This window comes from Manihot esculenta, chromosome 12 (genome assembly GCF_001659605.2).
Source record: "Manihot esculenta cultivar AM560-2 chromosome 12, M.esculenta_v8, whole genome shotgun sequence".
Classification (NCBI taxonomy): Eukaryota; Viridiplantae; Streptophyta; class Magnoliopsida; order Malpighiales; family Euphorbiaceae; genus Manihot; species Manihot esculenta.
This window is the reverse complement of record NC_035172.2, coordinates 5,106,064-5,122,238: the sequence shown is the minus strand read 5'-3', so window position 1 is coordinate 5,122,238 and position 16,175 is coordinate 5,106,064. Positions and strand designations below refer to the sequence as shown.

Genomic DNA, 16,175 nt, shown 5'->3' with positions numbered 1-16,175 from the left:
AGTGCGGTAGAAGTGGTCTCTGCCTGCACCTGGCAGAGAGGGCAGAGACGGGTCTCGTCTCTGCCCCGTCAGCGGTTAATAAAAAAAATAATTTTTTTTTTAAAAAAAAATTCTACCGCACTTCAAAAGTGCGGTAGAAGGAGAGCAGAGACAAGATCCGTCTTTGCCCCGTCAGCAGGAGGCAGGGAGCTTCTACCGCACTTTATAAGTGCGGTAGAATCTCTGCCAAGTGCAGAGACTCCTGCACCTGGCAGAGAAAGTCCTCTACCGCACTTTTAAAGTGCGGTAGAGGAGATTTATTTCCCAACTTCCCAACCCACTATAAATTTAATCCCCACCATGTCCCTGCTCCATCAACCCTCATCTCCACGCTGCTGAGATTTTCTCCATCTCCACGCTGCTCCATCTCCTGCAATTTTCTCCATCTTCACGCTGCTCCATCTCCTGCAATTTTCTCCATCTCCATGCTGCTCACTATAAAACCCTCATCTCCACGCTGCTCCATCTCCATCAATTTTCTCCATCTCCACGCTGCTCCATCTCCATCAATTTCTTTCCGTGTCCCTGCTCCCGCTCCGTCCGTGTCCGTGCTCCCGCTCCGTCCGTGTCCGTGCTCCCGCTCCGTCCGTGTCCGTGCTCCCGCTCCGTCCGTGTCCGTGCTCCCGCTCCGTCCGTGTCCGTGCTCCCGCTCCGTCCGTGTCCGTGCTCCCGCTCCGTCCGTGTCCGTGCTCCTTCTCCGTCCGTGTCCGTGTTCCTGCTCCGTCCGTGTCCGTGCTCCTGCTCCGTCCGTGTCTCTACGCTGCAATTTCTAACTGCTCCATCTCCAGGTAAGTAATTTAATATTATTTATTATTTATAAAAATATTGTATATTTTATTCTTTTAAGTAATTAATAAGATATTTAGATTATTGAAAAAATTATATTAAATTTTAGTTATATTAAATAATTAATATTAATATAATTTTTATAATTATCTATAAATTTCATACATAAATAAATAAATATAATTAATATAATATATTAAATAAACTCTACGCATTACCGCACTAATGCGTAAAATGAAAAATTGATATTACCGCACTTTTAAAGTACGGTAATACGTAAATTGAGATATTAATTTAATTATTAAAAATTATCAACCATCGCAGAATCTAACATTCTACCGCAATTTAAGATTGCGGTAGTATTTTAATTATTAAAAATAAATTTAAATAAAATTCTACGCACTTCAAAAGTGCGGTAGAATTTTATTTTTCTTAAAAAAATTATTTTTTATATTAATCACCCCTTTACCGCATTTTATAAGTGCGGTAAGCTTTACCGCACTTATAAAATGCGGTAAAGGACCAATTCACCCTGGTCCGAAAAATTTTTTCTCGAGGACCAGGGTTTAAGAAATTTTTTTTTTTTTTTTAACTTTATTTTGCAAAAAGCCCTCCATTCTAGCAGTTCTTATACAATCCAATTGCTTATCAAATTATCACCAAGTCCACAATCAACTACAAACTTATATAACCAATACCTTCACATCAGTAAGCACTGAGATCCTCAGTTCTATCTCTGGAAACTTGAAAAACTAAGTTAACAAGTTATGCACAATGGGCAACAGGTTAGTCTTGATGGGTTACTTGTATTTGAAGTTCAGTTCCAAAGAATTGACAAGCCTATGGCTTATGGCAACCAGAACTTTGATGCTAGATGCCTCAACACAAAAATAGTCAACTGATCATCAAATTGATACCCACTTCCCAGTATTACCAAAACTAAAAACAACTGTCCCAAATTTCGGAAGTCAGATGAATCCTCAACTTCTGATCATCTAAAAGATTTGATAACTTTTCTTTCCAAAGGCCTAGACTCATAAAATAAAAATAGTTGTAATTTTCCACATTAGTTGAATGCCATCTTGGGATTATCAACAGGATTATGGTGACGTACAATAAAACCAACCATCAAATGTTAAAAGCATTATCTGTAGATGGTTATTCCATCTCCACGTTCTACTGCTTAAACTGTCACTCTTGAGCATTTTTCACAATTCCCAAAGATCATCCAGTGCAGTGTCATTTTAAAACAACCCTTTTTTGTAGATTTTCTAACGGAATTACCACATATTCTTACATCACAAGGAGATATTGCATTTCAATTCAATTGGAATACCTATAAAATTTTCATTTTCGAACATCCTACAACAGGTCCCAATATCTGCAATTACTCTCACCCTCTTTTGTTAACAACATTTAAACTAGCAATCCTATGTCGTCGACAACTTCAACATTCTCAAACTGCTGTTGAGAACTTCTATCAGCAAGCATGTGAACTTGTTCATTTCAAACTACATTTACTCTCGGACAACTATAAGGGTTTAATGGTTCATTTGAATAGCAAATAGGGGAAAAGCACAGAGCACATTATGCTGTGCTTATTTCTACTATTCAAATAATTCGAGCACAGTTATGCAAGGGCTTTCATACTTTCAATGCCCAAAAACCTATAATACATTTCTTTTCCAACTTTTTTGCAGCAAATATCCCGTGCAAGTTACCCAGAAGCTTAAGGATCTATTTTTGTCATTCCATCAGACATTCAATACAATCTTATAGCTGAGTGCTTAAATGGTCAGTGGTCAGAATGTCAAGATTTTCAAAAACAAGCCTATTGTCATTTCATATCCCTAACAAATAACAATATAAAACATAACAATATCAAACTCCTAACATGAATTACGCAAGCCAAGTTAGGGTAAACAATGATTTTGCAGAAAATTCAAAATAACTAATCCAGAACATCGAATTAAGTTCAGCGCACCCAAAAGAAGGGAATCTTAGACATATCCCACATTCCAGGAAACAAAAACCCATTTCAAGGGTTCAAATTATTGAATATTCAATGCCAAACAGCAAGGTAAAGCAAAATTAACGCAAAACCCTGTAATCAATGTTCAGTTTAGGGGATATCCCAAGGCTTTGGCTCGGGGATCGCAACAACCATACCTTGAAGGTCTGGCGTAAGGACGACCTGGCATCCCAACCTAGCATGCTTGTTCAAAACCCTAGCTCTAGAATTCCTCTTCAAAACATACTCCTCATCATAAGATCTCGGTGGCAGCTTATCGAGCCACTCCTGGGCGATGCTGACCTCGCATTCAGCGGAGCAAGCGTCGATCTCCTCTAGTCGGTGGGACGCAGGGTCGATGAGACCTTTGTTGGTTAAAGCCTTGAGGAGAGTCTGGCCAGCGAGGCCGACTATCTCCTGCTTTTTACCGTCAAGGTCGACCGCGTAGAGCTTAACGATTCGATCGGCGACTTTGGCGGAGGAGGTGGTGGCGGTGGCAGAGGAGCGGATAAGGACGGATTTGGTGAAAAGAGAGAGGGAAGGTAGGCGGTTGAGTTGGGAGGAGAGTCTGTGGACGGTCGATATTGCCATTGTTGCGGGGGCTCTGAGGAATGGGGTTTCAGAGTCAGCTAACTGGTGTCGTTTGGAAACAGAAAGGGATTTCTCTACGGTTCGATCGATGTACAGTGCGAACACGTAATATCCAATGGTTTTTCATGGTTGTTTTTCTTTCTTTTAATAATTTTTTTTATAGCGTTGATTCAAGAATTACATTTTTTTTGAAATTTAATTGAAGATTAAATAAAATCCAGTAAAATTAAATTTTATTATTCAGAATACAACTTAAAATTTACAATTCAATTAAATTATATATAATTCATGTTTGATTTAATTCCATACAATTCACAATTAAAAATTATATGTTTTCATTTTTAAAACTGATGACCTGAGATCCAATAGAATAGAGTTTTATAAGGGCTTTGATATTGAAGAATCAAGCTTGGTCCATCTCTCTAGAGGGATATCCCTTTTATACTTTCCTCCTGCTTGTTGGTGAAGTATAACAGCTCTCCCATGATTGGGCCACGCGTCTCTGTCATACAGATATGGGCGTACGAGGATATCAGGCACCTGCTCCATGCGTAACGGCCTCTGATTCTCCCCCGTGCGTACGCTCGAGCGGATCTGCCAGGCTGTATGACGAGTCTCGTTCTGGATTCTGGGCTGGGCCGAAAGCTGGGTTGGACGCTGAACCCAGGAGGAGAAGGAATCCATGGGAAGGTTATACGGGCTGGGCCGATCTCGATGAGGAAGAATCTGGTGGAGTCCGGCCTCAGGGGTCTGATGATCTGGGCTTGTTTTGAGAGGACGTGCGGGCCTTCCTTTCATGGGCCGTGGCCGTAATCTAGGCCCAGGATTGGGGGTAGGGAAATCCAGCGGTTATCAATTGCCCATTCACCTTCTTGGCAGTTATTGCTCTAACTGCCGAGGGGGTGAATATCGAGAACCATTATGACCGCGTCTGTTCGCGTACAGATGCCTTCATAACTCCCTTTCATCTTTTTGCCATTCCTCATTTCTTGAATCCTATCTGCCTCTTTCCCTTTCTGGCCTTTCCTTACCTCTCAGATACTCTGCTCTTCTTTACTTTCCTGTCATTATCGCCTGGACATGCTTCTTTTTCCTTTCCCATGAATATCTTTTAAAGATCCTGACATCGTGGGCTTAGAGTCTAGAGTTATTTTGCGCCAAGACTTCAGATTTTGAGCATATATCAGTGTTGACTCCTCTTCACTTCTAGGGCCTTTGTCGGGGAAAGGGAGTCTTCTCTTCCAGCGAGATTCTCCTGTTTTTTCTGCAAAGGATCTATTTGACGCCTTCTTCAAACGGATTGAGGTGAGCCCGGGACTTCATTGCTTTGTTGCCCCAGGGGTTTGCTTTAATCTTGCTTTCGTTATCTTGACAAAAGATTATCCTGACTTGTCTCTGTTTGGAACTTTTTGCAGTACCTGAGATAAAGATGGGTCAGTCCAAATCTCTCGAAAATCTGATATTACCTCGAGGGAGTCTGAAGGTTGCTTCCGAGGTCCTCCTAATAGGGCGGTTGATGGGTGGAGCCATTTGGCAGGTCGTTGAAATTGTTTTACTCGGATCATCTGGCTGGCCTCCTCCTCCGGTTGTTGTTCGAACTCCAAAGAGGCTATGGGCTGTTGGGGGGTCTGTTTTGACTTTACCTCCCTTCGAGAAGGAAATTTCCCCGATGTCCATGTTGTCTGCTTTTGATATAAATGGAGGTGGCGAAAATGATCAATTTATTGTCCCCTTTGGTGTGGAGTACCTGTATTATGAGAGGCTGAGATCTGTCGCACTCAGTCAAGTTTCCGTCGATGCCTTCGAATATATGCTCTGTGATCTTCTTGAAGCCGTAACTCAAAGACTTATGTTTTTCATGTGTGACATACGAACAACATATAATATCTGAGCTTGTTCGTATGTATCGTGCATCACATTTGGGCAACCGAATGTTTGCCTATAGGGGAACAGTGAGAAATGCTTATGGGAATCAACTTATTCAGTTTCCCTATAATAACGAAGCGGGGCTCGGCCGACCTACAGAGCTCGTTTTCTGTACCCGAGAGTTCCTCTGTATCGAAAACTGGGATAGTGTGATGGGTGATAGTGATGTAAACGTAGACGATGTATCTGGTCATGTAAATCCTCTAAGGATAGTTTTTTATTCTGTAATATGGGTATTCGTAACGTGCTGTAATGAAACTTTCATTTTTTCGTTCATATTTGAACTATTCCTTCTTTATTATGAATGAGATGTTGAGACTGTTTTCTCCGTGGTTTTCTCTGAGAAGTCTACGATATTGTTTTTTCCTTCTTGCCTTTTAATTGACCCGACCCAGAATCCATTTAGCCAGTCTCAGTTTTTAGTTTACTCTTTCCGAGCTGTACCGACCGACCTGCGAGCTCGCTTTCGGTTTACTTTATCCAAGCGAGACCTACCGACCTGCGAGCTCTGTTTTCAATCAAGGGGTTAAGCTTCTGACCCATAACTTTCAATTTACTTTTTTCCGAGCTGGACTAACCGACCTGTGAGCTCTGTCTACGTTCAATGAGCCGAGCTCTAAGTTCCCTTAGCTTTCAATTTACTTTTTCTGAGCTGGACTAACCGACCTGTGAGCTCTGTCTTTAATCAATGGGCTGAACTTCTGACCCATAACTTTGTAAGATTCCGAGGCGTCTTCATTGCTTCGTTCTGGGCTCCTGGCCTTTGCTCAATGGTGATCCCTCTTAGGTGATAGGCTGGTCTGACCTTTATCATGCTTCCTCCTGTTTGTCTCCTTGGGTCTTTCTATGACTTACTCTTTTTCCTTAGTTTTTTACTGCCTGAGCGGTGATGATGTGCATTTTGCGTGTCAAGTCGTCCTGAGGGAGAGATTCGACTAGAGATCGGTTTCAAGGTTTTGACGACTTGAGTTTGTTTTATGCGGATAGCGTGTGGGCTTGGCCCTTTGTAGGGGTGGAGAAGCCCAGCGGTCATCTTCTTGCCCCTTTACCTTCTCGCCGATTATTATCTAACCGTTGAGAGGGTAAACTTCGAGAGCAATTAATGATCGCACCGCTCCAAGACAAAACTGCTCAGAACAACGTTTCATCTCATTATTGCCTTTCACTTCGAATTCTCTCTGTCTTCTGAAGAAATTTGCTCTCTTCTGCTCTCTGTTTTCCTGCAACTTCTTCTATTTTTTCCACCCTATTGCATTTTCAGGTATGCTTCTTTGCTCTTCCATGGAGGGTCCAAAGCTCCCGGATGTCGCTAATCTTAGGTTGCATATCACTTCTTCTACCATAAATAAACATATTTCTCGGAGGTATCTAGATACTTCGCTTTATCTTATTCGAGCTCCTTTCCAAAATGAAAGGATAGTTCTTCCAAACCCTCCCCCCCTGGTTTGATGGATCCCCAGAGGGGGCGTTGCCTAGTCTTTTTTCTCAAACAGAGGGATTTTGGTCTACCTTTCCCTTTTACTCCTTTTTTTGTCGAGGTTTTCCGATACTTCGGAGTAACTCCCCGGATGTTATCCCCAAATTCTATTCTGTTCATGAGTTGTTTCGAATCCATCTGCCGAAGCTGGGGTTTCACACCCACGGCCTGTCTGTTCGTCACTTTCTTCCGTCTCGTTAGGGCGGTTCAGAATTTCTATTATTTTTCCCCTCGTAGTGGGTTGTCTCTTTTCACGGGCTACAAGGATTCCATAAAGGGATGGGTTGAGAATTTCCTTGTGGCGGAGCTGAAATTAGAATCCGCCTTATCATGGGGAGTGGATCTAAGTTGGGAGAATGTTTCTCCGGGCTGCAATGACCTGCCCCGGTTGAGCCTTATTGAGCAGGTGGGATTGCTTCGACTGACTTTTGTTGAAAAGAAGTATGACGTCGAGAAGTGTATGTTCGTGTCTAATCTTAGGGATATCCGGGACACGGGTATAGTGCCTCGTCCAATGACTGTTTCTTTGTTGTAAATGATATTATAAAATGTGCTAATCCTTTATAGTTTCGTGTTTTTGCAGCTTCTGTCGTTGAAATGGAAGAGATCAGGCATCCGAAGAATTTAGTCCTATCTCGGGATAATATGCATGCAATTTTTGATGCCCTTCGGGCTGGGCGTTCTGTGCCTGAGGTCGCTGCAGAGGTGGCTCAAGTTGCTTCTTCCAAGAAAGTTAGCCGACCTCCTACCAAGGCTTCCTCTCGGGATCCTAAGCTGAGCTCTCGAGGCTCTAAGTCATCTCGGCCCTCTAGTCGTGGCAAGTCAGCCTTGACTATTAAGCCTATTGAAGAGTCTAAGTCTGCTCAAGGTTCTTCAGAGGGTGTGAGGGGAGTTTCTCTAGCCATTGTGAAGCAGACCGAGGTCGTTGAACAGGCACAGTTGGGTCTTGCTCGTTCTTCTGAAGAGGTGTCAGGGGGAAAACTTAAGTCCCCCGTTACCGAGGATGAGAAGGCCCCTGGGAAGGGGAAAGAGATCGTCCTTGTGGAGGATGACGTCTTAGAGGCGCCTGCCAAAAATGCCCCTGCCCCTGTGGGGGTCAGGTCTGAGTCTGGAGACTCCGTAGGGAAAACCGGGGACAAGCGTCCAGCGTCTCATGGAACACCTGCCCCTCCTCCTGCCCAGAAGAAGCCCAGGGTTTCCAAAGGATCTTCTCCTGCCCTTCCTCCTATTGGGAAGGGAAAAAATGTTCCTGTTGTGCTTCTATTGTCTTCTACTGACAACGACACAGTGAACGCAGCGGACATCACTTCTCAATCTCCGGCCAATGCCGTCGCCGAATTTCTTAGAGAACGGATGTTCGGCAGAGCTACAGAGGCCTCAGATCCATGCCTGCTTACCCTTACTGGTTTTTTAGCCAGTTCTACCAAGGAGCAAGCGTCCTTCCGATCCCGATCTCGTGAAGAGCTTGGGAATACAATCAGGGAGATGCTTTTGATGGTAAATTATTTTTCTCTCTCTTTCGGTCTTCTTTATTTCTTTCTTTTGATGGTTGTCCTCCCTTACTGGGTGACAGGTCTTTTTATGGAGGTGGACGCTCGCGACCACTCCCTCCGGGAGTCCGTGGATCGCCGGATCGAAGAGGCGCGCCTGGAGGAGAATATATCTGCCACCAATGACGCCAGGGACAATCTTATAGCTGCCCAGGAACATTCCCAGTCCCTCCAGGCGGAGTTGCACTCTGCGTTGGAGGCCCTTAAAAGAGCTGAAGACAAAGCGGCTGAGGCATCAGAGCACACCAAATCCCTGGAAGCAGAGTTGTCTCGTACTCGCAGGGTTCTCCAGGAGTCTGATGAGAGGACAGCTGAGGTGGAAGTTCGTTGTGTAGAAGTTTTAAAGCAGCTGTCCTCTATGACAGCGGCTCTTCAGGAAAGAGATGAGGCTGCAAGTCAAAGGGATGAAGTCCAGTGCCAATATGAAGCCTTAAAGGCTGATTCTGAAGGACTTCAAGTTCGCCTGAATGAGGTGAATGCTCAGAAGGAGAGGGCCTTGGCTCGGGTGGAAGTCCTTGAGCAGGAGCTGAGCACGAGCTCTAAACGTATCAGAGTCCTGGCTTCATCGGCGAAGGAGTCCCAACTTCGCCATCAACAGCTTAACCATGAAGTCAGGACTTTGGAACGTAAATGTTCAGCCCTGCTCGAGGTGGTGAAACATGCTGAAGGCAAGGTCCTGCTAGAACGCGAGAGGTTTCTAGCAGAATATCAGGAGTCGGAGGAGCTGAAAAGAAAGATTGAGCAGGCCTGTGAAGCTCACCTTCAGGACTACAAGGATTCTCCTGAGTGGAAGGCATTTATAGCTGAGGCCTGTGAAACACATCTTGACGAATATCTAGCCTCTGCAGACATGAAAGCTGCTATTCTTCAGAAAGCCTTCCGCATGTATGTAATTGGTTACAATCGCGGTATAAGAGAGGCTAGGCATGCTCCTGATACTCCTCTGGCAAAGCTTCATATGGCTGAAGTGGACTCTGATGGTGAGCCGGTGTTGTATGGAGAAGATGATTTCCCTATGCCTAGAGGGGACTATCGTGTCGGAGGTCCATCGGCTGTATCTTCTGAAGAAGAATCCGAGTCGGATGGGGAGGACCTGGGAGCCCTTGAGTCTGAAAAAGGCGACCCCGAATCTGGAGGGGAGGACCTCAATCCAGGGTTGGAGATTGCCCCTGTTGTTGATACTAAGACATTTGACCCAAAGGATGCCGGGCTTCCTCCAGATACAGTTGTAAATAAACATAATGTAGGCGAGGATGTTCTTACAAATGTAAGTCCTTTAAGGACTATCTTTCCTTCAACCTCGTCCGATAAGTAGATTGTAACAGCCCTGTATTCTTAATGAAATTTGAATTTCTTTTGACTTGAGCTGCTTTATAATTTATCTCTCCTTCTCGTAACTGTAATGCTTACATTGTATATTTTTATTCATAAGCTTTTTCTGAACTAGATTAGCCTTTAGTCATGAGCTCGATTGTCTGAACTTATAAGTCAGAGCACATACCTTCTACTAGTGATTAGCAGGGCTGCCTTTTTGCTTTTAGTTCTGTCTTGTCAGGAAATGAAGCTGAGGTCCTTTCTTCCCAAATTGCCCCCTTGACCTCCTCAACCTTTCATTGCATGAGTGTTGAGGGGGTAAATAATTTCTTCGGCTTCCTTGGTTATGAGCTCGGATGTCTATTTGACGAACTCGAGTTATGAGCGCGGTCCTTCAGCTTCGTATGGAATTGTTTTTTTTTTTTTTTTTATATCCGAGCTGAGAGCTCGGCTCTTTACTCTTCACTTAGGCTTTTACGCCTATGGCTTGTGATGCTTCGTATATCCCTGGATATCTTCCAGGCTGTTTGCTGTCTAGACCTCTTTGTAAGCTGAGCTTAGCGTTAGCGATCACTTTTTAAGTTCAGTACCTTTTGGCCATAGTGCTCCGAACTCCTTCGGGAGATCAGAGTTTGGCCTTTCTTTGATGCCTTTGGATGCATCTTTTTGTGAGGTCGGAACTGTATTTTTATGCCTTGTCCCTGCATATGATATGGGGAATTTTTGCTTAAAGATGGTCTTAAGGCCTTCTCTAGCTGTTTTTTACTTTGTTTTCCCGGGAGTTCTTAGGGGATCCCGGTCTTCTTTGTGTTTCCGGGACGACCTCGGGGCCTCACCGGCTGTTTTTTGCTTTGTTTTCCCGGGAGTTCTTAGGGGATCCCGGTCTTCTTTGTGTTTCCGGGACGACCTCGGGGCCTCGCCGGCTGTTTTTGTTCCAGGAGATCTTGGAACAATTGGTACTCACTCTCACCAGACTATTCCCTTAAAGTGGGAGGTCAAGGGTTCGAGTAGTGGGGGAGGCGACCTAATTTCCTAAGGGAAATTTGGGCCAAATCCACTTGGGGAAGGATGCACTCGATGCAAGAACCCAATGGGACAAATCCTGCCAGGAACCCGTGAGGGTGAATGGTTGTTAAGAGCTGTTCACGACGCCAGTGGAAAGCCCGAGGTGGCGAGAGGGCCGGTCTTCTTTGTGTTTCCGGGATGACCTCGGGGCCTCGCCGGTTGTTTTTGTTCCGGAGTGACCTCGGGGCCCCGCCGGCTGTTTGTGCTCTCAATTTGGTTTGCGATGTCAGGAAATCTAGGGGATCCTGTACACCTACCTTTCTTTTTCATGGAGGAATACTATTCATGATAATAAAGATAATCTCATTGTGTAAATAACTTGTTTCCTTCATATTCATCGGAATACAATGTTTTTCTTTACAACTATATCAAGGGAAATACCTCTTGAGGTGTTGAATATTCCAAGCGTGAGGCTCCTGGTTCCCTTGCATATCTTCAATCCAGTATACTCCTGGCCGGACTACTTTTGTTACCTTGAACGGGCCCTCCCAGGTCGGTGCTAGCTTACCAGCTGCCGCCCTTTTTCCTGTGGCTTCCAGGTTTCTTAAGGCTAGGTCTCCCACTTTCAAGCTTCTTTCTCTGACCTTTTGGTTGTAGTATCGTGCTGCCCGTTGTTGATAGGCGGCAGTTCGGACTTGAGCTTCTTCCCTGATTTCCTCAAGGGCATCCAGGTTGCTTCTTAGCTTGTCATCATTAGTGCTTTCATTAGCAAATTGGACTCGATGAGTAGGAATCTGCAACTCAACTGGGACTATGGCCTCTGTACCATAGGCAAGTGCAAAGGGCGTTTCCTTAGTGGGTGCTCTAGGGGTGGTTCGGAGTGTCCACAGGATGCTGTTGAGTTCTTCTGCCCAATTTGTCTTTGCCCCATCTAGTCGCTTTTTTAATCCTTGTAGGATGGCTCTGTTGGTGACCTCTGTTTGGCCATTAGTTTGAGGATGAGTCACAGAGGAGAATTTATGCCAGATACCCATGTTCGTGGTGAAAGCTCTGAAGGTGCTGCAATCAAACTGTCTGCCATTATCCGAAATAAGCACTCTGGGTACACCAAATCTGCAGATGATATGCCCCCACACAAAATCTATCATCTTTCGAGCTGTGATTGTGGCTATTGCTTCCGCCTCTGGCCATTTTGAGAAGTACACTACAGCCACCACTACAAATTTCCTCTGCCCCGTGGTTTTGGGGAAAGGTCCCAGGATGTCAATTCCCCATTGCGAGAAAGGCCATGGACTGGATATGCTAGCTTGAGGAGTGGCTGGAGTTTTGATGGCATTAGCAAATCTCTGGCATACGTCGCATCTTCGGACGAACTCTTCTGCTTCTTTTTTAACAGTGGGCCAATAATACCCTTGTCTGAATACTTTATTAGCTAATGTCCCTCCTCCCTCGTGGGCTCCACACATGCCTCTATGTATTTCTTCCATCACCTTCGTAGCCTCTTCCGGGTTCACGCATCGGAGCCACGGGCTGGACTTTCCTTTTCTGTATAAGGTCCCCCTTATCGCTTGGTAGTTAGCGGCACGAGCTGCTATCTTTTTGGCTTCATCTTTATCCTCGGGGAGTTTACCTTTTTCCAGGTACTCTAAGTAAGGGGTCATCCAAGTCGGGTTCTGTTCTACCTGCAATATTGTGTTAGTTTTATTAAAAGCAGGTGTATGGACCTGTTGTATGTACACTTCATCGGGAAGCTGTTCCAATTCTTCTCTGGATAATCGGCTAAGTAGATCTGCTTCCTCATTTTCTTCTCGGGGTATTCTTTGAAATCTGATGGTTACTCCTCGACTTGTGAGCTCGGCTTCTAAAGTTTTTACTTTAGCCAGGTAACTCTGCATAAGGGGGTCTCTAGCCTGATACATCCCTGTTACTTGGTTGATCACCAGCTAAGAGTCGCTGTTTATCTCGAGATCGGTTACTCCCACTTCCAGTGCCACTAACATCCCATTTATCAGGGCCTCATATTCTGCTACATTATTCGAGGCTTTGAACTCTAGACGTAAGGCGTAACATACTTTAAAATCCTCTGGCCCCTTAAGCAATATTCCGGCACCACTGCCCTCAGTGCCTGATGCTCCGTCTACATATAGCTTCCAGTTAAATTCTGGATGAGGCTCCCCCTCACGTTCCTGTCCTGCTATCCCTGAGGATGATCCTCCCTGCCCCTCGTTGTACGAGCACTCTGCTATGAAGTCAGCCAAAGCTTGAGACTTTATAGCTGTCCTGGGTCGATATTCTAGACAGTAAGGGCTGATCTCGACGGACCAAGCCAACATCCGACCTGAAGTTTCCGGCCTGCGTAGAATCTTCTTTAAGGGTTGGTCTGTCATCACAACTCCTTGGTGGCCTTCCAAGTAAACTTTGAATTTCCAGACTGCCAGCAATAGGGCGTAAGCCATTTTTTCGATGTTCGAATATCTGACCTCGGTATCTCTGAGTACCTTGCTGACGTAAAAAATGGGTTTCTGCTCCCCTTCTTCCTCCCTTACTAACACTGCGCTGACTGCTTGTTCTGAGGCTGCCAAGTATATCAAGAGTTCTTCTCCTTTCATAGGACTACTGAGCACGTGGGGCGAGCTGAGATATCTTTTAAGCTCTGCGAAGGCCTTTTGGCAGTCTTCTGTCCATTCAAAGTTTGGCACCTTCCTCAATTTTTTGAAAAGGGATAAGCATTTTTCTGCTGACCTTGACATGAATCGGTTGAGTGCTACTACTCTTCCGGTTAGTCTTTGGACGTCCCTTACGCAGGTCGGCTCTGGCATTTTCAATATGGCTTCTACCTTTTCCGGGTTAGGCTCGATGCCTTTTCCGCTCACCATGAATCCCAAGAATTTTCCTCCTCTAATAAAGAAAGCACATTTTGCTGGATTCAACTTCATTCTGTACTGGTTTAATACCCCGAATACCTCCCTCAAGTCCGCTATGTGCTGCTGAAAATTTGGGCTTTTGACCACCATATCATCTACATAAACTTCTACATTCCTGCCAATCTGATTTTTCAAGATTTTATTCATCAATCTTTGGTACGTTGCACCGGCATTCCTCAATCCGAATGGCATAGCTCTGTAGCAATAAGTCCCATCTTCAGTTATAAACGAGGTCTTTTTCTCATCCGACCTTTCCATTGGGATTTGATGATAACCAGACATAGCATCCAAAGAAGACATATAATCGAAACCGGCCGTAGAGTCGACCATTTTATTAATATCAGGAAGTGGATAACAATCTTTAGGGCAGGCCTTATTTAGGTCAGTAAAATCTATGCACATCCTATATTTGTCATTGGCTTTTTTGACTAATACAGGATTTGCTAGCCATTGTGGGTACATAACTTCCCTAATAAAGCCTGCCTCCTCGAGTTTCTGCACCTCCTCCCTGGTGGCCTGCTGCTTCTCTCTCCCTACTACTCTCTTCTTCTGCTTTACTGGCTTGGCCTCGGGGAGTACATTCAGTTTGTGTGTCATGACCTTAGGGTCAATTCCAGGCATGTCGGAGGGCTTCCAGGCGAAACTAGACGCATGACCTCGGATCAGGGCCATGACTTCAGCTTTTTGTTCTTCAGTGAGGCCGGCGTTTAGACTGAAGACTTTTTCTGCCTCTGCTTCTGACAAAGGGAAGATCTCCAGCTCCCCCACCGGTTCTATCCTGGCTTCTATTTTCTCATCCCGAACCTCTAGAACTTCCGAGTCAAGAGCTTTTTCAGTGGAGCTTGGTTCTGCTACTGTGGCTAAGTATACTGCTCTTGCCTCTTCCTGGCTGCCCCAGACTATTCCCACTCCTTCTTCTGTTGGAAATTTAAGCGCCAAATACCTGATACTGGTGACAGCTTCGAAATTGAACAGCGCAGGCCTCCCCAAGATCACATTATAGCTTAACGGAAGTTTGACCACTAAAAATACCTCTTGGTGAGTACGAGTTCTGGGTGCTTCACCCAAGGTGAGGGCCAGCTTCACCTTCCCTTCCACGAGCACCGATACTCCTCCGATCCCCTTGATTGGTGCCTGGTCTCGGACCAACTGTTCTTCCGGAATTCCCATCTGCTGAAAAACCCGGTATGGTAGCAAGTTGACTTTACTCCCGTCATCCACTAAGACCTTCTTTACCCGATAATTATGAATGACGGCTTCAATGACGAGCGCGTCGTCATGGGGCATCTGAATACCCTGAGCATCTTCTGAAGAGAAGGTGATGGTCATGGGAGAGTGGTCAACGATTTGCATGACCTCAGTACTGCTGCTCTCTCCCTCCCGATTTCTCTTCTTCCCTCGGCGGCCCATCCGACCTCCCGTTCCTCCAACAATCATGTTGATGGTCCCACTGGATCCATCATTCACTGGTCCCGTTCCTGCTCTCCTCGGCACCTGAACCGCCGGGCTGGATTGAGGCCTTTGTCCCTCTGATTTCTTTACAAAGTTCTTGAGGTGCCCCCTCTTTATTAACCTCTCGATCTCTGATATCAATTGGAAGCAGTTGTTGGTATCGTGGCCATGCGTCCGATGATATTGACAATATTTGTCAGGATTCCATTGGTCTGCTTCCGACTTCATAGGTTTGGGCCACTGGAGGAATTCCTTATTCTGGACAGCCATGAGCACCTTGGCTCTGGACGCATTTAGTGGAGTCGGCTTCTCAGGGACCCAAGGGGGAGGCAATCTTGACTCAGGGACTCGTGGAGGGGGCGGCCTTTGATCCCTTCGCTCCCAGGCCTGCTTGTACGGCTCGGGCCTTTTGCCGTGTTTCTTTTCGTGTTTCTCCGGCCTCCTTTCTTCTGAGGCTTTTTCTTTTCCTGTCATCCTTTTGGCAAATCGGCTTGTTACTAAGGCGTCATCCTGCCTTATATACTTCTCCGCTCTCTGCATCAGCTCGGCCAGGGAGGTCGGAGGCTTTCTGCTTAAGGAACCGAAGAACTCGGCAGAGGTCGTTCCCTTTTGCATTGCCTCTACCGCCCTTCCTTCATCGAGATCGGGAATCTGCAGGGCCTCCGTATTGAAACGAGCGACATACTCTCTGAGTGATTCACCCTCTTTCTGTCTTACTGTCTCCAAGTAGCTCGTCTTCCTCTCTGCTGGCACCCCGGCTATGAATCGACTGATGAAGCGAATGGCTAGGTCTCTGAAACTTCTGATACTTCCGGCCTCAAGGCTGTTGAACCACGCCCGCGCTGGTCCCGAGAGCGTCGTTGGAAATACTTTACACATTAAGGCATCTGACAGAGTCTGCAACTCCATGAAGGTCTTATAGTTCATGATGTACTCCCTCGGGTTACCAGTTCCATCATAAGCCGCCATTGATGGCATCATAAACTTCTTAGGGACAGTCTCTTGCTGCACCCACTTTGAGAAAGGGGAAGAAGTAGGCAAAGAGGTTTGGCTTTGGTCTTTCTTACCTAGCTCGGCTAGGAGCTGTTCTCTCAATTTCT

The 16,175-nt window shown here is 45.5% G+C and overlaps 1 protein-coding gene across 1 annotated transcript; it reads right to left on the bottom strand.

Moving 5' to 3' along the window:
- Nucleotides 1-2,738: 2,738 nt before the first annotated feature.
- Nucleotides 2,739-3,523, bottom strand: LOC110628093 (ferredoxin-2, mitochondrial). Its single transcript, XM_021774579.2, has one exon. It carries the CDS (start codon nt 3,425-3,427, stop codon nt 2,948-2,950), a length of 480 nt encoding a protein of 159 aa, XP_021630271.1. The 5' UTR covers nt 3,428-3,523; the 3' UTR covers nt 2,739-2,947.
- Nucleotides 3,524-16,175: the final 12,652 nt, after the last annotated feature.